General features: G+C 31.1%; 1 protein-coding gene and 1 long non-coding RNA gene across 2 annotated transcripts; both read right to left on the bottom strand.

Annotated features, from left to right (window-relative positions):
• Nucleotides 1-10,759: 10,759 nt before the first annotated feature.
• LOC125199891 (protein FAR1-RELATED SEQUENCE 5-like) lies at nt 10,760-14,036 on the bottom strand. Its single transcript, XM_048097748.1, has 3 exons — nt 12,941-14,036; nt 11,245-12,260; nt 10,760-11,148 (listed from the first exon to the last, which is right to left on the bottom strand). The coding sequence occupies exons 1-3, from the start codon at nt 13,699-13,701 to the stop codon at nt 10,760-10,762; spliced, it is 2,166 nt and encodes a 721-aa protein (XP_047953705.1). The 5' UTR covers nt 13,702-14,036.
• An 8,184-nt stretch (nt 14,037-22,220) lies between these two features.
• LOC125199890 lies at nt 22,221-23,455 on the bottom strand. The gene is made up of 2 exons (XR_007172640.1): nt 23,341-23,455; nt 22,221-22,605 (listed from the first exon to the last, which is right to left on the bottom strand). It is a non-coding gene; the product is annotated as an uncharacterized LOC125199890 (long non-coding RNA).
• Nucleotides 23,456-24,046: the final 591 nt, after the last annotated feature.

Genomic DNA, 24,046 nt, shown 5'->3' with positions numbered 1-24,046 from the left:
AAATATGTAAAATTAAAAGTGTGATTTATACACACCTTTAAATAAATTCCCAAATCTGCTTTGCGATCTACGATTCATATTTCTTTCTTCTAATTCTTTTCTCTCGTCTTCCTCTACTAACTATTTATCATTCTATTCCACTTTTATTTCTTTTATTTTTTTTCAGTTTATAATTGAGTCTAAGTATGTATATACATATAAGCAAGCAAAGGCGGTTACAAAATAATAACTTATAGTTACTTATTAAAATAAATAGTAACATGCATACTATATACTCCCTCCGTCCCACTTTAGCAGTCCCACTGACTTTTCTGCCCTCTTTTTGTAAAAATGATAAAAAATAGTTAAAGTGGATAAATGATAAAGTAAGAAAGACAATAATGTAGATAAGACTCTTCTCTATATTATTCTCTCTCTTAATTTACCATTTCTCCTCTTTATCTATTTTTTATCATTTTTATAAAAAGATGGCAGAAAAGTCAATGGGACTGCTAAAGCGGGACAGAGGGAATAGTTTATTATTTTAACATTTGTCCTATGAGATCAGAGGCTATAACAATTAAACACCACGTACATACTAACACATTTGTATTTTCAAAAGGATGCTACTGCTATTATTTATTTATAATAATTTAGGATAGGGGAGTGTTATATTGCTAATTCAATACCTAATTGTTAACTACAACTAAATAATAGTCATTAGATATTCAAATTAAGGGCCTAGATCATTAACCAAGAAATATCAATACGATCAACAAAAAACGTCAATAAAGCCATATGATTAATTCCATAAAATATCAATAGGGGTATTAATGTCAATTAACTACATGTTTAGTTATAACTAACTTTTAAAAGAAATCTAAAAACTTTAAATTCATATAACATATATCAAATTAAAAATAATTTTATAAGGATTCCAACGATATCATATATGCATATGTTCCAACGTCAAAATTTGAAAAAAAATTCGAAAATTTTTCAATTTTTTCGTAAAGCAGAAATGTCAACATACTATATAAAATATGTCAATATAATACATGTAGAATGTCAATATAAGCAATGGGTTAACATTCTTAAAGCATCGTGTTGACATTCTCAAAGCATTGTGTTGATTTTTTCGAAACACTATATTGACATTTTCATCTAAAACCCTAATTTGGCGTTTTTTTTAATCATTTTTTATTTTATTAATAAAAATGAAAATTACGCTTGGCAAATTGTAGACCACACATTTTCTAAAATCCTATGGCCTTTAATTAGTTGTAGTTAGCAATTAAATGATGAGTTAGCAATTGATCACTCCCCAATTGGGATAACTATCATTTCCTTTGTTAATATATATTATATATGTATATACACGTACATAACTACTAGTACTATATAGACTACACATGCACACATATTTACGTAACTATTATATATATGTATACTAATTTATAGAGTCTCATTATCCACAAATCCACTCTTAAAGATCGAACCACCGAACCCTATCAAATTAGGGCTTTTAGATCTAGTTTTTTATGGATAAGATACAGAAATTTATAAATTATTTTCGCCTTCATCACGAGCCTATTTTAATTCATCCGAAGGTAAATAAGTCATACTAACATGTTACGAAGATTTAACTTCGTTCCAGAATATATTACTTCATTCTAGTAGGTTTTTACTTCATTCCAGTAGGTTTTTACTTCATTCCAGTACGTAAATGTGGTTTCGCCGTCGCGTGCCGTTCTTTCTCTCTACAATATCTATCACCAACGCCATGACGCTAATATGGTTTAATAAACACATGGAATAATGTAATAAATTATTGGAATGAAGTATGTGTAGAAGCATTTGAAGTCCTACGGGAATGAAGTAAAAATCTTATCTAATGAAGTAATAACGTTTCTAAATGAAGTAATAAACTCACTTGAATAAATTGCATTTTTAAATGTTAATCAAGCAAAAACCCACGTCAATGAATTTGAATGAAGCATATGTTGAATCATTTCAAAATCTATTGGAAGCAAGTAAAAACATGTTGTAGTTTCAAGGTATTACGTACATAATGAAGTAATAAACCTATATAATGAAGTAAAATGGGCTAGTAATGAAGCAGAAAAAATTTTCACAGCAGCACATCTCATCAAAAAAACTAGATCTAATGGCCCAGATTTGGTCTCTAGTTCAGTCTTTAAAATTGGTTCGACATTGATCACAACTCTCTCTCTCTCTCTTCTCTATATATATATATATATATATATATCAATAAGTGAAATTCTGTTAAAAATCAAAACAAATCTCAGCCCTTGGATCCTGAGATTGGATGGATGTGATAAGTTACATTATTAGCTCAAAATGCTACATTATCATTATTAGACTAAAATGCTACATTATTGTACTAAAATAGTACATTATTAGCTAAGTTACATTATTTGACTAGTAATCTACATTACTAGATGACACGTGGCAATAATCTAACGGTTACATTACAAGATCCAATGACTGAGATTTGTTTTAATTTTTGACAGAATTTCACTTATTGATCTGATATATATATATATATGGTCTTGTTAGGTTGAGATTATTTAGCTAAATTGAGAAATGAGATGCAATATGGGCCACTAATCCACAAGATTAACAAAATGTCAACAAATACCACATTATGTCAACAAGGGGGTATAATTGTCTTTTCATTAAATTGTGTTTGAAATCATTTTCTAAAATCCTCTCTAAAACTCTAGCTTCAACATTCAAATCTTCAAATCTTCAACATTCTTCAAATCTTCAAATCTTCAACATTCATATCTTCAAATCTTCAACATTCAAATCTTCAAATCTTCAAATTTCAACATTCAAATCTTCAAATCTTCAACATTCATATCTTCAAATCTTCAACATTCAAATGTTCAAATCTTCGAATCTTCAAATCTCTTCAACATTCAAATCTTCAAATCTTCAAATCTTCAACATTCAAATCTTCAAATCTTCAACATTCAAATCTTCAAATCTTCAACATTCAAATCTTCAAATCTTCAAATCATTCAACATTCAAATCTTCAAATCTTCGAATCTTCAACAATCAACATTCAATAAAATAACACTTATAATTCACATATCAATATAGAGAATATCGAATGTCAACAACTCGTATTAAAATGTCAACAACGAACAAATAACACTTATAATTTACATATCATCAATACCGAGAATATCGAATGTCAACAACTCATATTAAAATGTCAACAACTAAAAAATAACACTTATAATTCACATATCAATGCCGAGATTATCGAATGTCAACAACTCATATTAAAATGTCAACAACTAAAAAATAACACTTACAATTCACATATCAATACCGAGAGTTATCGAATGTCAACAACTCATATTAAAATGTCAACAACTAAAAAATAACACTTATAATTCACATATCAATACCGAGATTATCGAATGTCAACAACTCGTATTAAAATGTCAACAACTAAAAAAATAACACTTACAATTCACATATCAATACCGAGATTATCGAATGTCAACAACTCGTATTAAAATGTCAACAACTAAAAAATAACACTTACAATTCACATATCAATACCGAGATTATCGAATGTCAACAACTCATATTAAAATGTCAACAACTAAAAAATAACACTTATAATTAATGTCAACGACAAATGTCAATAACAAACATTATTTATGTCAACTACGATGTCAACAACAAACTTTATTTATGTCAACTACGATGTCAACAACAAACTTTATTTATGTCAACTATTATGTCAACAATAATATTTCACAAATAATTAATGTCAACGACAAATATTTTCATGTCAACGACGTATATTATTTATGTCAACAATAACGTTTTACATATAATTCATGTCAACAACAATGTTTTACATATAATTTATGTCAACAACAATTTTCATAAAATTTATGCCAACGACTTATATAATTCATGTCAATAACAATAGTTATTATGTCAACGAGCTATATAATTCATGTAAAAAATAAACATTTTCATGTCAACAACTTATATAATTTATGTCAACAATAATATTTTAGGCAATATCACAAACACCTTATCTACACAACTCAAAAATTCCAGCAACACTTATAACACTTAAAATGTCAACCAAATCTCCTTCAATACTTAAAATGTCAACCAAATCTTCTTCAATTCAATTTAGCAGCACTGACATGTTATATATCACAACAGATTGATTATACAAAAGACAAATTCCCACAAACACAAGCGCGTAAAATATATATATATATATATAGGGGTGCATTATAATGATAACCCCAATTTGTGTGATAACCCTATAACTAAATCTCCACCACACATTTTTAAAATATGTGGTCTAGATTTAATCTAACAAAACTATCATTTTATCAAATAAAACTATCATTTTCGAATATATTAAGGGCAAAATTGTCATTTCAATTTTAAAATTGGTGGGAAAAAAGAAAACGATCTGAATTCATCTCAGACTCAAACACTCTGAATCGAATTTCAAACCCTACGAATCGAAGGAAACACTCAAACACTCTGAATCGCATTTGAAACCCTACGAATCGAAGGAAAAATCATCACAATTCTGGAATATGTCGAAGGAAATCATAGTTTTTTCATCGAAGAAAGGTTGGATGAAGTTTATTACTTATTTCACTTTTGATTTTGATCGATTTATCATTTTGCTGATGATTTTCTCGATTATTTTTAGATTCTGTAGTTTTTTAGTGTAGATATTTCTTATATTTATACAATATCGTTCATGCATAACAATATATGCTGCTGGTGTGTGTTTTGCTTTGTTTATGTGTGTTTTGCTTTGTGTGTTGCTATGTGTTTGCATGATCTGTTTAAATGTAGATAAAATGATACTTTCTGATAAAATGATAGTTTCAGATTATAAAATGATAGTTTCATGGGATATATGGAATAAAATGATAGTTTCTGAATGAAAAAATGATAGTTTCATGGGATAAAATGATACTTTATGTTTGTTTGTGTGTGTGTCCTGATGCTACTGCTGCTGTGTTTTTGTGTGTGTTGTTGTGTGTGTCTCTGTGTTTTTGTATGTAGAAATTGTGCCTTTGCTTGATAAAATGATACTTTGGGTGCATAAAATGATAGTTTCTGAAAATGATAAAATGATACTTTGTAAATAGTGTTTTGTTCTACTTAAGTGACAAGTTATTCCCTCTCTGCTTTTTTAAACTCATTGAAATATAGAAAATGATAGTTTCAGAAGAAAAAATGATAATTGCCCTTGATAAAATGATAGTTTCAGATTATAAAATGATAGTTTCATGGGATATGGAATAAAATGATAGTTTCATGGGATAAAATGATAGTTTCTGAATGAAAAAATGATAGTTTCATGGGATAAAATGATACTTTATGTTTGTTTGTGTGTGTGTCCTGATGCTACTGCTGCTGTGTTTTTGTGTGTGTTGTTGTGTGTGTCTCTGTGTTTTTGTATGTAGAAATTGTGCCTTTGCTTGATAAAATGATACTTTGGGTGCATAAAATGATAGTTTCTGAAAATGATAAAATGATACTTTGTAAATAGTGTTTTGTTCTACTTAAGTGACAAGTTATTCCCTCTCTGCTTTTTTAAACTCATTGAAATATAGAAAATGATAGTTTCAGAAGAAAAAATGATAATTGCCCTTGATAAAATGATAGTTTCAGATTATAAAATGATAGTTTCATGGGATATGGAATAAAATGATAGTTTCATGGGATAAAATGATAGTTTCTGAATGAAAAAATGATAGTTTCATGGGATAAAATGATACTTTATGTTTGTTTGTGTGTGTGTCCTGATGCTACTGCTGCTGTGTTTTTGTGTGTGTTGTTGTGTGTGTCTCTGTGTTTTTGTATGTAGAAATTGTGCCTTTGCTTGATAAAATGATACTTTGGGTGCATAAAATGATAGTTTCTGAAAATGATAAAATGATACTTTGTAAATAGTGTTTTGTTCTACTTAAGTGACAAGTTATTCCCTCTCTGCTTTTTTAAACTCATTGAAATATAGAAAATGATAGTTTCAGAAGAAAAAATGATAATTGCCCTTGATAAAATGATAGTTTCAGATTATAAAATGATAGTTTCATGGGATATGGAATAAAATGATAGTTTCATGGGATAAAATGATAGTTTCTGAATGAAAAAATGATAGTTTCATGGGATAAAATGATACTTTATGTTTGTTTGTGTGTGTGTCCTGATGCTACTGCTGCTGTGTTTTTGTGTGTGTTGTTGTGTGTATCTCTGTGTTTTTGTATGTAGAAATTGTGCCTTTGCTTGATAAAATGATACTTTGGGTGCATAAAATGATAGTTTCTGAAAATGATAAAATGATACTTTGTAAATAGTGTTTTGTTCTACTTAAGTGACAAGTTATTCCCTCTCTGCTTTTTTAAACTCATTGAAATATAGAAAATGATAGTTTCAGAAGAAAAAATGATAATTGCCCTTGATAAAATGATAGTTTCAGATTATAAAATGATACTTTGACTTTATATAATGACATAAACTGTTTAACACACTGAAATCTTTTGTTTATTAGGAAAGAACATTCGTGATGATGATGATGATCAACGTAGAACATTAGCAGAAGAAGTAGAACATATAAGAAATAAGAAGAAAAGAAAGAATGACGATACAACTGATGGTAAGACAGCATCAAAGAAGAGCAAGAAAAAAGTTGTTCAAGATATTGCAGTCATTAGGATAGCAACTTTGGCAGGAAGAAGGAATACTGACTTCTTCGTTGACATGCTTGAATCTCTAAACGAGAATCAAAGAAGAGCTGTTAGAGAGATTGGGTTTGGCGCACTCCTAAACTTCAATATAAGAAGTTTCCCAAGAGCATTAGCGTATTATCTAATCAACAACTTTAACAGTAAAACTTCATCAATTGAGTTGAACAGTGGGGAATCACTGTTTTTAGATGATGAAGATGTTCACATAACTCTTGGGTTCCCGATTGGATCTTTACCTATCAATAAAAGCAAATTTCAGAAAAATACCCACATCAAAACTGAAATTGCTAAATTCTGTAAAGGTGGAGAGAAAAAAATGGTGCCAAAGTATGTTGTAGAGCAGATGGAGAGAGACAAAGAAGGTGGTGAGTTCTTTAAATGGACTTTTATGGTTCTCATGGAGTATGCCTTGATTAACACTCCTGCTGATGGAAATTTGAGGCCAAAAATTTTAGATTACATAGCTGATGTTGAGAAGATCAAAGAATACAATTGGTGTGGCTATGTCATATCCAGATTGCATGAAACACAAAAGAGGTGGAAAAAAGACACAGCAAAGATATTTACCGGGCCAGTTATCTTTGTAGTGGTAAGAATATATTTGTTTTCCATTGTCTATGAATCTATTTACAGAAAAACTAATATTTAGTTTTTGTTTAATGTAGGCTTGTTACGTGGACAGGATTCTCTTTGAAAAAAAAATGGTGCCAAGATGTTACCCAACAGTGAAAGGATGGACTGCAGAACTGTTGAAAGATAGACAAAGAGCAGAAATGGAGAATTCAACATTTGGTCTGGGTCATATGTATGACCGATATAAAAAGCAGCCACATGAAGAAAATGATAAAGATGACGAAGAAGATGAATCTCAAGATGTAGAAGTTTTGAAGACAAATGATCATCATGATCATGATGAAGTGGGGACAACCAATGAATGGGAGAATTTCATAAATGAATGGAAGGGAGCTGCAAAGGATGTTAAAGCCTCAATGTTGAAGATGGTTGATGTCCTTGAAGCAGCGCCGGATAAACTCAGGAATCTCAATAGCTTTAAGATAATCTGTGATACAACGAGAAATGCAATGGGATTGAGAGAGGAAGGTGTGAAGCATGTTATAGAAAGTCAGAATACAATGACACAGGCTATAAACAATGATGAAACTGATGATCCTGAATGGATTGATATCATGATTGAGTTAACTAAAGCTGCTGAGAGGACATATATATTGAAAAATAAGAATGAGTTCCCTACCTTCACTCTGATACCTGAATGTGATGACAGTCCTAATGAGAATCAAGAATTTAATCGGGAAAAGGATGTGGAGAAGGAAAAAGATGATGAGGTGGAAAACGAGCAAGAGAAACAGAATGAAAGCGAAAAGGAAAAGGCTAATAAAGCAGCTGTAAAAGAAAAGGAAAAAGTTTCAGAGAAAGAAGTTCAGAATGAAGAATATGAGGTAACTTTTAAAAATGATAGTTTAAGTACATAAAATGATTGTTTATATGTTTAAAATGATATATGTTTGATGATGTTTTTTGGTAGTTCTGTTTTATTTGAAAACTGATACTTTTGAATCATAAAATGATAGTTTAAGCGGATAAAATGATACTTTTGCATGATAAAATGATAAAATGATACTTTTGCCTGATAAAATGATAGAAATTGTGCTTTTGCATGATAAAATGATAAAATGATACTTTTGCCTGAAAAAAATAATAGAAATTGTGCTTTTGCATAATAAAATGATAAAATGATACTTTTGCATCATAAAATGATACTTTTGCATCATAAAATAGTATCCCTTCTGTCAATAACAATTTATATTTTTTTTAAATGAAAGCATGACAGAGTTGATAACATAATATCCACTGTCATCAAGGATATAAATGTTGAAAAAGGAGATGATGAAGTTTTAAAACAGAGAGAAGAAAATTTGAATAAGGACAAAGGGAAGAAGATGGTTTCTCAAGATCAAGATCCTCCAGTCGAAAAGGAGAAGGAGAAAGTGGTCAGAACAACAAACAAAATTGTTGAAGCAATGTGCTCTCCCTACAATGTCAGAGCAGTAAATCTGAAAGGAAAGCTGAATAAAGAAGAGAGAGAAATAATGTACTGGTTGATGAAAGATGAAGAAAGTGAACAGTAAGTTTTGAATTACATAATTATATTCTTATTCAGTTCTTTTAACTAACATTAAATATGAATTTGAAATCAGTTATGAGGTAGTTTATGAGAACGACAAGATCACATTGTTCAAGATTGACTTCCACAGCCTTGCTCCACGTTCATACGTCAGGATCAACATCATAGATGCATGGGCTGTGTTCCTCAACTACAATGAAAAATTCAAATCAAAGGCATCACCGAGTCGTCTTTTCATCAACACCACACCTACGGTACAGTAAACGAGTAAATAAATAATAGTATTACATTAAAAATTAAAATATATTTACAAAAATGTAAACATGACAGATTTACAACATTACTGCAAGGAGATCTGGTTGGACTGAAGCAGAGAGTCGAGAAAGATTTTGCTCAAACTTGAATGAATTTGTGTCAAAGATTGAAAATTTCAAATGGGAAAATTATGACCTGGTAAGTCATAATTAGATATACATTACAGAACAAGGGTGCGTTATAATGGTAACCCATATTTATGTGATAAGCTAATAACCCTATCATTTTATGGGTCAAAAGTATCATTTTTACTAAAAATGATATTTTTCGTCCATAAAATGATATTCTGTTCTACAAAATGATACTTTTCATCCATAAAATGAGGGTTATTAGGTTATCACAATAAATATGGGTTATGATATGATCACATCCCTTACAGAACAACATACCTATATTTTTGAAAATGACATTTATATATAATGTTTTGAAAATTAGATATTCTTTCCAATCTGGGCGTACGAACATTATTATATCATCTGCTTCAATCTCAAAATGCAAATGATGGATGTGATTGACAATTCTCTGGTTAGTCAAGATTTACTTGAGAAGAAATATGAAGATGCACCAAGTACTCTGGTATGTTTAGTTAAATGCATTCAATATTTATTAGTTAAAATGCATTGAATATAATTCAGTATGGAACATAATATAATTTTTAATCAACCTCATGTATGTTTTGTGTTATTTGAATAGAGAAATTTCTTCCGAACTTATCTTGGAAATGGACTCAATCCATCAATGGGAAGAACTGTCAAACTGTCAAAAACCAGATACATGAATATGCCATGGCAGAACGATACAAATAAAGTTGACTGTGGAATTTATGTGATGCGCCATTTGGAGACTTACATGGGTGGTCCTGTTCGTAACTGGAATTCGGGTTTAACGAAGAAGGGAACAGAGTCTTTCATAAAACTCCGTGCCAGATATACTGAAGCATTGCTTATTGGAGATACTAACAAGAAGGCTTTTGATTTTGTCATTATATCGTTTTATCAGTCAGAAGTATCATTTTATCATTTTATCTGCTGAAAGTATCATTTTATCAACTGCGAGTATCATTTTATAATTTTATAAGTCAGAAGTATCATTTTATCAGCTTATAAGTATCATTTTATCAGCTTATAAGCCCAAAGTATCATTTTTTTAAGCTTATACATCATTTTATAAGGTTATAAGTCATTTTATTTGCTATGATTATCTAAATTTCAATGAGTTCAAAAAAGCAAAGAGGGCATAACTTGTCGGATAAGTAGAACAAAACACTTTATCACGTTGAGAGTATCATTTTATCATTTTCAGAAACTATCATTTTATGCACCCAATAGTATAATTTTATAAGCCAAAAGTATCATTTTATCAGCTTATATATCATTTTTGCGAGTGTCATTTTTTCAGGTTAAAGTATCATTTTATCAGTTTATAAACAAAAGAATCATGTTATCAGCCAAAATGTCATTTTATAAGCCCAAAGAATGAGTTTATCAGCCAAAAATGTCATTTTATACACCTAAAATACCTAAACTATATCAAATGGCTTCAATCTGTCTTCTCATTGACTCTACCACAATTTCTTGAATCATGACGACCCATCTCATGACATTTACCACACCGTCGTAGAGGCTTATTTGCTTTCCTTATTGCACTCTGCCTCTTTGCTACTTTGCCACTAGCTGATCCTTTAGTACTAACAACGTCTGGAGGATGTACATCAATTACATCAGGTACTGCCATTCCATAAAAATCCTCAACCATCTTCTTCTTTTCAATGACTGAAGGTGCTGCACAATTTCCAAACATATGTTGTTCCAAATCATCAAGACCAGCACTTAACAAAGACAAATGATCCATACTTCCTTCAGACTTTTGGACTAATCGATAAAAGTTGGAGAACAACTTTTTCTTAACTTCCTGCTTTTCATCCAAATCTGCAAGATAAAAGATAACATTATTACAATAAATACTATCATTTCTCTGACTGAAAAATAGAATTTTTACAAATAAAGGTTAAAAATGGAACACACGTTCAAATGGTTGTTGTTCCTCAGATGGTAGACCATGTGCTGCCTTTAGTAAAGAGCTCTTCAACCACCTTCGACCAAAATATTTCTCAGGAATGAGATTAGCAGACTTATTCTTCAACAAACAAAATATATGACAACATAACAAACCAATTCTGGAAAACTTCTTGCAACTACAGTCGAATGTGTCTTGCTTACAATCATACATAACATCCAATGTTCTACCATATTGGTCCTTGACCTGATGCATCTTGATGTTATCCTCAACAGTAGTTATAGAAACAATCTCACATACAATACTTATTTCCTGTTGTACATGTTTGAAAATAGAATCAGTGTAGATTGTAGATGCATGCTTCTCAATAGGCAATTGGGTTGACAAATCAGGAATAGTTGAGTAATCCAAGTAGTTCAATCGTGAATTGGCATTCCTTTGATCTCCCACAGCATAATTAAAGAAATTGATGAACTGTACAAGATTTGCACGTGGCTTTGTGTAGTTTTTAAAAAAGCTATTCTCCGATTCAGACATCGATGTAGTCCTAAGAAGCGACCCCATGGGAAAATCTCGAAAATAAGCAGGAACCCAGAATTCTCTATCTTCAAACATTGATCCAAACCAGTGCACGTCTTCTAATCCATACCGTTCCATTATATCATTCCATATTATATCAAACTCATCAGGCTCTAACAAATCAGACCAAACACATGCATTCAACTCTTTTTTGAAATCTTCATTACCAAGTAAAGATTTGGGCAACTTATCTGACACCTTAACCATGATATGCCACATACACCATCGGTGCCTTGTTTGTAAAAGTACTTGTTGAACAGCAAGTTTGATCCCCCAATCTTGATCAGTGATAATCAATTTGGGTGCTACCCCCATGCATCGAACAAAACAGCCAAACAACCAAGAATAGGATTCTCTACCTTCACTTGATAACAAGCCAGCTCCAAATGTAACTGGTCTAGAATGGTTATCTTTTCCAGTGAATGGAGCAAAAATCATGCAATACCTTCAGAATATAACATAAAAATGAATTATATTTATCAGCTATGAGTATCATTTTATCAGCCATGAAGTATCATTTTATCAGCAATGAGTATCATTTTATCATTTTATCATGCAAAAGTATCATTTTATTAGTAAGAAGTATCATTTTATCTACTGCAAGTATCATTTTATCAGCTATGAGTATCATTTTATCAGCCAAAAGTATCATTTTATTAGTAAGAAGTATCATTTTATCAGCAATGAGTATCATTTTATCAGCCAAAAGTATCATTTTATCTGCAATGAGTATCATTTTATCAGCCAAAAGTATCATTTTATCAGCAATGAGTATCATTTTATCAGCTATTGACAGAAGGGATACTATTTTATGATGCAAAAGTATCATTTTATGATGCAAAAGTATCATTTTATCATTTTATTATGCAAAAGCACAATTTCTATCATTTTATCATGCAAAAGTATCATTTTATTAGTAAGAACTATCATTTTATCTACTGCAAGTATCATTTTATCAGCAATGACATTTTATTAGTAAGAACTATCATTTTATCTACTGCAAGTATCATTTTATCAGCAATGAGTATCATATTATCAGATATGAGTATCATTTTATCAGATATGAGTATCATTTTATCAGCAAAAAGTATCATTTTATGTCTATTAGCAACAAAAGTAATATACCTGTTAGTGTTGTATGTTGAATCAAATGAAATTACATCTCCAAACATATGATAATTTCGTCTTGAAATAGCATCAGCCCAAAAGAGTCTAGTTAACTTTCCATGAGATCCTATCTCAATTTCATAATAGAAGGCATCAGATGATTCCTTTTGAGAACGCATATAATCAAAAATCATTTGAGCATCTGAACCATCAATATTGGACATAATATCACGATAACCATTTCTAATATCAATAATATCACATCCAACATTTTCAGGTCCACCCATTATCTCCTTCAAAAGTTTGAATGTGAGAGTGGGACCAATATTACACCTGCCACAATCCTCCATAAACCTCCGATGAATAGGATCCAGATTGCGATTGGCCATCATAAAATGCCTATGCTCATCCGCAACCATTAAGTGATTATGATACTCAACAAACTGATAAACCTCATATCCTCTGCTCTTGCCATCTGAATAATATCTCAAATTGAGCTTAGCAAGACATTCACACCTAAATGACCGACACCTACGCTTCTTAAAAGACACTTCAGTTGATTGGGATGCATGACCAGGTATAAAATTCTTAGAGCCTTGTCTGTTGCAAGCCAAATACTGCCACTTAGTAATACCTTGAACTGATTTGTTACCCATTTTACGAATGCCAAAACCAACTGAACGAGCATAATGTTCATAGAAACCAACTGCTTCTACTAATGTATTGAATTTCATACCAATCATTGGCTTCAAAGCATCATCACAAACAGGAATGTACATACCTACAAATCAGTAAAAGTATCATTTTATCATAGTATCATTTTATCATAATATCATTTTATGCACTAAAAGTATCATTTTATGCAGTAAAAATATCATGTTATGCAATAAACCTATCATCACAAACAGGAATGTAAATACCTACAAATCAGTAATAGAATCATTTTATCATAGTATCATTTTATCATAGTATCATTTTATCCGACAAAACTATCATGTTATGCAGTAAACCTATCATCACAAACAGGAATGTACATACCTACAAATCAGTAATAGTATCATTTTATCATAGTATCATTTTATCATAATATCATTTTATCCGACAAAACTATCATGTTATGCAGTAAACCTTTAAAGACCGAACTAGAGATCAAATTTGGGCCCTTAGATCTTAAATTTGATGGATTAGATGAAATGTTGTAGTGTTAATTTTCGCAGTTCATTATGTACACAAATTACTTCAACAGGAGGGTATTTACGTCATTTTGCATTGGGAGTAAAAATTTTAGGGTCAAACACATCCAAACAATTTACTCTAATTCACATTCACGCCTCTTCTTCTTCCCAGAATCTCCAAATTGTGAGCCGATTCATCTCATCTTCAACTCTCCAAATCGAGTTTCCGAATTTGATAACAGCAGTCGCTGAGTTCAACAACCACAACAGTGAATTCATCTCCATCTTCAAATCTCCAAATCGAGTTGGCGAGTTCGACAACTACGGTCGCCGAGTTCAACAACTACAACAACGAATTCATCTCCATCTTCAAATCTCCAAATCGAGTTTCCCGAGTTCAACAACTATAGCCGTCGAGTTCAACAACTGCAGCAGCGAATTCAAATCTGGCACAGATTAAAAAATGGTTGAAACACGCAACTCGTCGAACGAAGGCATGCCTATTAATTTGTTTTCTAATTTTGTTCAATTAGTTCATGAAGCAGAGCGGAGGAAGGACAACGTAGGCGTTTAATTGTGATTCGAGCATGAAGAGACATAGTAGAAGAGGAAGGCAATCTGAGGTAAGAGATGGTTGCTTGGAATTGTGCCTTTGATATGTTCGTAGAAATGTTTCAAAGAATGTAGAGGTTTGATGATTAATTTGTGTTTTTTTTTGTTATTTATGTCAGTTGTTCTAGCCCTCCAGTACGATAAAAAAATGGTTGAATATTAATTCTAATTTTTATGATTTCATTGTAGATGAAGTGGACACAGAGAGTAAAGATGATGATATAGCTTATCAATCATGTTTTTTGCTTCATCACTTTGTGAGCTTTGCTTTTGGTTTCTGACATGACTACTGATTTTGAAAGCTTGCTCTTGTAAAGATGAATCTATTATGCTTGATGATCATGTCGACTCGACTAGTAGATTTGAATATGCTTGCTCAAACAAAACAACAACAGTTGATCATTATTAATTAATTCATAGACAGTGAAAATGTAGGGAAACTTGGTTTTTCGAATGTATATAGCATTTGTTTGATCAAATTCTGGAATGAAGTAAAACCGTAGTCCAATGAAGTAATAATGTTTTAGAATGAAGTAAAATCCTACGAGAATGAAGTAAATATCTATTCATTTTCAATTTATTACATACCAGAATTATTTGTGTTTGTTATGATTTTTGACTAACAACAATTAATTTTTATGTTTTATACCAGTTTCTTGTTTTATTTTCCAAATAAAGTATATGTCCAAGCCTTGTCGCAGATGTGCCAAATGAAGAAATAAAGGATTTGTCCAAGCTTGATCATAGATGTGCCAAATGCCACGTGGTTGGTTGGCATGATTCAAGGAATTGTGACAAAACAGATAAGAAGAATAAGCAAATATATGTGATACATTTATTTGTTTGTAATTTATTACTTCATTCCAATAGTTTTGATACTTCATTCTAGTAGTAAACTACTTCATTTAGCACTTTATTACTTCATTCCACTTTGAATTTGAATATGTTTAAACTTTTTGCAAACTTTAAAGTGAATAGACTGTATGAAGTGTTTTGTTCATATATTAATACTGAACCAATTCATTTAAAGATAACTATATCTCCCTGCATTATTAAGGTATTTCCACATCCTTGGTATTTATTATGATGTATTCGTATAGTTTGTGATCATTTAAATTTTTGGAGGTAAAATAAAATATCATTTCAAAAGCACATAATAATTTTACGAACGAAGTACTTTTTTTGCATTTTGTTTCATTATTTGTTAACCTTCCAATCTCTTTCCAAACAATATATATAGCATATGATTAATATTGTCGTGATAAATGTTCTGTTGGACAATCATTTATCAATAGTTCTTGTCATATTTTATGTTGACTCAAAGTAATGAACGGACGAAATGAACCAAATCATTTACGAGATGAAGTTTATAAACCAATGCTATAAAGGATTCAAGTGAGATAAGGAAGAATAATTACTACTTCATTTATACGTGCATTTACTTCATTTAACAAGTATATCACTTCATCACAATAGCTTTTTACTTCATCGAACTTCAGTTGGTAAATTACTTCAATTCACTACCTTATTAAATGAGATTATAACTTCATCAATTAGGTTATTTAGTCAATACAGGTACAAGTCCAACTGCACACTTATACATAAACACAATTCAGTTAATATTACTTCATTACATGTGATTATAACTTTATCGAGTATGTTATTTAGTTCATTACAATTATAATTCTTCGCAAACTATGCATAAAACACAGTTCGGTTCATATTACTTCATTACTTAATGTTATAACTTCATCATATGCATTATTTAGTTCATTACAGTTACAATTGTTCGCAAACTATGCATACAATACAGTTCAGTTCATATTACTTCATTATTTGAGCTTATAACTTCATCACGTGTGTTATTTAGTTCATTACAATACTAATTCTTCACAAACTATACATACAACACAGTTCTCCATCCGTTCTTCCAAATTCTGAAAAATTCCTTCAATCTACTGCTATGATTTCCAACAAAAATCCTTCAAAATCGAACCAGATGACGATAAATTGTTCTCTAGCCCGAATCAAGCAATATATGCATTTCTTTTTCAAGCAATTCTCCCGACTAGTATTTTATTTTCCAATGTATAAATTTCCAGTAATCTGCATAACAACTAAAATATACGAAACAAGAAAGAATAAGAAACACACGAAGATTAACACAACAAATCATGAAGTAACTCAAATAATGTGGATTTGACAACCAATCATGAATTAACACGCAAAGAATAAAGTAGATGTACGTATGAATAAAGTAATGATCATTCTTCCTCATCTGCTCCATAATATAGTTTATATTTATAGTTTATTACTTCAGTAGATTTATTACTTCATTCCAATAGTTAATTACTTCATTCCAGTAGATTACTACTGTATTCCACTTTAAATTTGTTTAACCTTTTTACAAAATTTAACCTTTATTATATAACTCAGTAGCATCATCAAGTTTAGGAAAAATCTGTCCTATATAGGGCTTCAGTTGAGATGGACAGTCAGGTAAGTATGACACTGATATAAAACATGCAAACTACTGTTAGTGGAAAACTAAAACAAACAATTTATGCCTACAAATTTAGTTCATTATATCAACAATTTAGTTCATTCAGCTGTGTTATTACTTCATTATAACAACAATTTAGTTCATGAGTCGAATTGATGGCATACTTTAATGTGCAAACAACACATCAGTTAAAGATGTTACTTCATTATAATGTTTTATTACTTCATTTTTAATGTGATTTACTTCATTATTATGTATTATTACTTTATTTTAGTAATAAAACCTACTGTATAAATAGATTGTTTATATTATCTCATTATCATAACTTATTACTTCATTATATGAATTCAATACTTCATACTAACTAGATTATAGTTAATAGGAAAATAGATCATTTATATTATTTTATTATCATAATTTATTACTTCATCTTACCAATTTACTATTTTATTAAAAAGAATATGTAGTTCATTTTAATGTGCAAACAAGTCAGCAGCTGAGTTACTAAACTCATGCAACACAGTAAATATATAGTTCATATTTAGTATCTATTACTTCATTACAAATGTTTTATTACCTCATTTTACGAAATTACTACTTCATCAAACAGAAAAGTCTGCACTGTGTTACCGCCCGCATTAATTCGACTCAGAGCATGTCAGCATACTTTACTAGTCTTAGAAATCATACTTTAATCTGAGGCTGATAGTTCTTTTTTCATTGTTCATATTTAATTTGGGGGTGAAGTAAACATTATAGTTCATATTTATAGACTATTACTTCATTATCATGTTTTATTACATCATTTTGGTAATATACCCAACTGTATAAACAAATCAATTATATTACTTCATTATCATAGTTTATTACTTCATCTTATCAATTTACTACTTCATTAAAAAGAATATGTAGTTCATTTTAATGTGCAAACAAGTCAGCATATACACTATAATAATATTAACATTTAATATTCAACATGAACAGAAGTTCAGTTTTACTTGTTATTACTTCAGGATAACAAAAGTTTAGTTCATTATGAGTACAATCTGGTGATTACTTCATTCAGATAAACCATTACTTCATACTTATCTATTTATTACTACAAACGTGAAAAAATAAAAATATATACAAATTGTTAATCTCTTGTTAAATATAATTCATTAATAAACAAGGTTCAAACGTAGATTTTTCATCGGATGTGTTCAAAAACTTTAGCAAAATTAAAAACACATCAGGTATCCAAAAAATATGAATCAAAAAACCCGTGAACCTTCAAATGAGTTGTCGTCTTCTTCTACCTCTAAATCTGAATTTGTATGAAGAAGAGTGCCAATTGGTGTTTGTAGATCATCCATAATCAGAATTCTTCTATGAGATTCTGAATCAGAATAACTTCAACCAGGGTCTTTTTTTTGTCAAATTACATTATTAGTTTGTTACTTCACTATTGTAGTTAATTACTCCATTTCAGTAGTTTATTACTTCATTCCACTTTGAATTTAAATTTGTTTAAACTTTTTGCAAACTTTAAAGCGAATGGACAATGCGAAGTGTTTTAACAATGAAGTATTTTTTATTTATTATGTATTCGTATGTCAGTGTTGATGAAGTTATAACCTCATTTAACAAGGTAGTGGACTGAAGTAATAACTCACTTGAAGTTCAATGAAATAAAAACCTATTTTGATGAAGTGATATACATGTTGAATGAATTAATTGCACGATTGAATGAAGTAGTGATCACTCTTTCTTATCTGCTCCAAAATCCTTTAGAGTAATACCCTAGTCGAATGAAGTGATAGAACTATTTGAATGAAGTAGTAAAACAAAAAATGAAGTAATGACTTAGTTAATGAAGTAATAAGAAAGTTAAATAATGAAATACTTAATAATCTAACTGAATGAAGTAATAATCTAACTGAAAGAAGTAATATCCTAGTTGAATGAAGTAATGTAGAAATCTAAATATTGGCGATTTCCACACTCGTTCTTCTCCAATTTGAAATGTCTTCAATCAACCACGGCGATTGAGGAAGACAACGCTACTCTGCAGTTTCTTCCTCTTCTCGATTTTGTATATATCATGCTTGTGTGTGTGTGTGTCCGTGTTCCAAGTGCAATTTGCATAGCTGTTGTATCAATAAAAAAAAAGAAGATAATGCCCTTAATAAATAAGGTTTGGTTGCAAAATTGTTCAGCTCTTTATAAAAAAGAAGATTTTCCAAATTCAACAGTGAAAAATGCTCTTATTTTTTGAAAAAAAATGCACAACTCATGCATGAACTAGCTAGATCTACAAATTGAAGTACACACGCAACTCATTATCCACAAACAAACACATATGCAAAATAAAACAATAAATCAACAACACAATCCCCAAATTCGTCCAGATCGCAGGCAGAAGCAGTGCAGAGTAATTGAAATCCAATGTGGTTTCTACAAATTATCACAAACAATCACGTCATTACTAATTTCACAAGCACCAGCGCTAATTTTTCTCATATTACTAATTATCAAAAACAATCACATCATTACTAATTTTTCACAAACCATCCGATTTTCGGCGAAGCGCGTGGAGGCGAGCAAATTGAGGGATTGGTAGGGGTAGTCTCTGTCTGGAATGATGGAGAGAAACTCCTGGCTGACGACACTAGTCACTCCGATTATGCCACAGAGGGACAATCGATGACGATGGAGGGACAATTGATGAAGACACCAGTGACTCGGATTCAGGCAGATCGCGATTGAGACAATTGAGGCAAAACAATTGTCTGATGATGGAGATCAATGACGATTGAAGGAGATTACGAGAAGGAGATCGATGAAGATGAATATGGAGGAGATAGATCGATTCAGGCAGATCGGCAATTGAAGAATCGAGAGATAGGAGGAAACAAGTATTTAATGTTTCATAATATATTGATTTCCCAAAATACCCTTCAACAAGTTTTTTTGAGATAAAATAATGAAATAATGGTAAATTAATCCTAACCACAAGATTAAAAAAATGGAGGGCCCTAATTTGGTCTCTAGTTCGGTCCTTAAGAATGGTTCGACATTGATCACAACTCTATATATATATATATATATATATATACATTGATCACAACTATATATATATATATATATATATATAGAGTTGTGATCAATGTCGAACCATTCTTAAGGGCCGAACTAGAGACTTAATTATGGCCCTCCATTTTTTTTATCTTGTGGTTAGGATTAATTTACCATTATTTAATTATTTTATTTAAAAAAACCTTGTTGAGGGGTATTTTAGGAAATCAATTTATTAACTCTCCTAAAATAAAATACGTGTTTCATCTCTCCCTCAAATCTTCGATCTCGGTTTTCTTCAATCTTCGTCGATCTCCATCGATTTTCATCGATCTTCTTCCTGTAATCTACTTAAATCTTCATATATCTCCATCGCCGGACAATTTTGCTTCCTCAATTCACGATCGTTTTGCAATTTCATCAATCCACGATCTGCATCGCCGGACAATCGCGATCTTCATCAAATTCTCGATCGATTTGGAGGTGCGGAGGAGCGATTAGGAGAAGCGTTGTGGCGGAAACGGAGGCTTCATCAGATCAGCCGGAACGGTCCTCTTGCGGGTGATCTTCCGGTAGAGGACGACGGATACAAATATAAGCGCCAGCGCCGCCGCCACGGCGAGCAGCGGCATGAGAAGGCGGTGGTGCGGCAACGGCAGCATTGTCGTGAATCTGGATACAATCGGATAGAAGCAAAAAAGAGTATATAGAGGTTTTCGACAGAGACTAGTGAGAGAAGAAAGATGGCATTGTATTTTTCACAGAGAAGGGATTGGTGGTTTTCGACAGAGACTAGTGAAGCAGCTCATATTTTGTCATTGAAGATTGTGAACGGATTGGTGCAATTGGAGTTCGCAGCTCATATTTGCGAACTGGATCTTCTACATAATGAACCAAATTATAAATATAATGAAGTAAAAAGTATTCAGTGCTTGTTAGGTTTGACATTGTAAACATGGATCAAACAAGTAAAGGGATCATGTCACATGGTTGTATGTTGTGTGTAGTAGGGTGATAAAGATTTTTAGTCATGTAATTTATATTTATACCTTGGTTCCATCATCCTTTGGCTCATTATCTATATGCGATCTCACATTTGATCCATGTTGAACAACACATAGTGTATTCAAATCCTGATATTGATTTAGAAAATGATTCATTACAAGGACAAGCTATTTCATTGTTTGAGATGTATACTTCTGAAAATTCTGATTTTACCTTCTCCATTATATTAGCTTTTAAGTTTTCCATAAGACTTTGTACATGAAGACCCTGCCAGTAGTATTATATAAAAAATAGTTCATTCAGTAAGATAGTTACTTCATCATACTCTGAAATATTACTTCAAACAGAGTCTATAAAAGGCAAGGTAAAAAATAGTTCATTCAGTACGATAGTTACTTCATCATGCTGAAATATTACTTCAAACAGAGTTAATAAAAGACAAGGTAAAAGATAGTTTATTCAGTACGATAGTTACTTCATTATACTTAAATATTACTTCAAACAGAAGTTAATAAATAGTGTATTCAAGTACGATAGTTACTTCATCATACTTCAAATATTACTTCAAACAGAGTTAATAAAGCGAAGGTAAAAAATAGTTCATTCAAGATTGATAGTTACTTCATCATACCTAAAATATTACTTCAAACAGATAATTAATAAAAGGCAAGGTAAAAAATAGTTCATTCAGTACGATAGTTACTTCATCATACTGAAATATTACTTCAAACATAGTTAATAAAAGACAAGGTAAAAGATAGTTCATTCACATTCAGTACGATAGTTACTTCATCATACTGAAATATTACTTCAAACAGAGTTAATAAAAGCCAAGGTAAAAAATTGTTCATTCAGTACGATAGTTACTTCATCATACTGAAATATTACTTCAAACAGAGTTAATAAAAGGCAAGGTAAAAAATAGTTCATTCAGTACGATAGTTACTTCATCATACTGAAATATTACTTCAAACAGAGTTAATAAAAGGGAAGGTAAAAACCGTTTAAACAATATGTGAAAGTTGTAAACCAAATCATCCTCACTATATAAACCCCATAACCAATACAAACTCTCCATTACAAAAAAAAAGGAAAAAACACAAACTTGTCCAATACAAGAAATCATCCAAAATTGACACACAAGCACATCTCAATCGGCTGAGCCGTGATTCTGGGCACCACCCATTTGTTAGGCGTGGGAACGGACTGCACAAATGTCCTCATCAGCATGTTACCATGACTCAACTACATCTCCCGAAACTCTTTATCTCGCTCCTCAAATTTGATTTCTCACCCAACTGTGAGTTAGAGGACCCCACTGTTTTCTTCACCTATATACAAGAAACACATAACAACAATTCAACATTTGAAACATAGTTTATGTTACATCATTAAAATAGTTCGGAACTTCATGATTTAGGTTCTTTAGTTCATTAAAGGTATAATTCACAACTAAATGTACATACAAAATAGGTCAGTTTATATTACTTCATTCCATGAGGTTATTACTTCATCAAATAGCTAAATTGGTTCATTCAACTGTTATTTCTTCACAAAATATGCATACAACACAGTTACTTCATCCTCTGAATACTACTTCATCAAATAGGTTAGTTAGTTCATTCAATGTTATTTTCTAGCAAAATATGCATACAACACATTTAATAAAATTTATACGAACATCAGACGAACTTTCCTTTGCGATTTGATCTCCAAATTATGAAGTAATAAATCACATTAAGAAGATGCATATTAGTTTTTGCCACATATTTCAAATGATTCAAGCACCAAACTCATAGCCTCATCAAATGAAGTAGCCTTGTGAAATGAAGTAACATCCTCATGAAATGGACTAAATCGATTTACACAGCCACATTTTTTTATACCTTTTCTCCCAAATATCAAAAGTATTGTGAAGTAATCGATTTACATTACTTCAGTACGTGAGGTTATAACTTCATCAAATAGGTTAAGTTGTTCATACAATACAGTTAACAAATTCATAAAACACAGCTAACTTCATTCTATGAATTTACTACTTCATAACAACTTATCACTTCATTTACCTTTTGGTGGAGGGATTTGACTTGCAATATTTGCTTCCGACCGACCAGTAGAGAAACTTTCCTCAGGATTTGCTTTCTCGACCAGTTGTGATTTGTCCATCGGCCTATGAGTATATTTGAAGCTTATGTTGACCTTCCTTGGCTCTACTTGATAAACTTATAAGACAAAAATCATAAACCAGTTTACAAATAGATGAAGTAAATTAAACTTTTGAACTACGCAAAGCTTCAAAACAGTGTATTACCTGATGTAGTAGAGTTGAGTGTTAGAGTCATTTTTGAATCGTCATCGGATTTGAACTCGTTGGCTGTAGATGTTGAACTCGGCGACTCGAGATGCTGAATCGTTGGTACAATCGATTTCAACTGTCATGAAGATGTTGAATCGATTACTGAGATGAAGTTGTTGAATCGATTTCAGTTGATGATGAATCGATTGGAGTGAGATGAATCGATTTGGAGATTTGGAGATTTGGAGATTTGGAGAAGAAGAAGTAGCGCAGGAGCAGAGGCGGGAATATGAAATGAGTAAAATTTTTAGGATGGGTTTAACCCTAAATTTTTTATCTCCAATGCGAAAGGACCTAAATACCCCCGCGTTGAAGTAAATTATTTATATAATGAACTACGAAAAATAACCCTTAATGATCTAATCTCATCCATCAAATTTAAGATCTAAGGGCCCAAATTTGGTCTCTAGTTCGGT

This window comes from Salvia hispanica, unplaced genomic scaffold (assembly GCF_023119035.1).
Source record: "Salvia hispanica cultivar TCC Black 2014 unplaced genomic scaffold, UniMelb_Shisp_WGS_1.0 HiC_scaffold_717, whole genome shotgun sequence".
Classification (NCBI taxonomy): Eukaryota; Viridiplantae; Streptophyta; class Magnoliopsida; order Lamiales; family Lamiaceae; genus Salvia; species Salvia hispanica.
The sequence above is the reverse complement of the archived record's forward strand: the minus strand, read 5'-3'. Positions and strand labels throughout refer to the sequence as shown.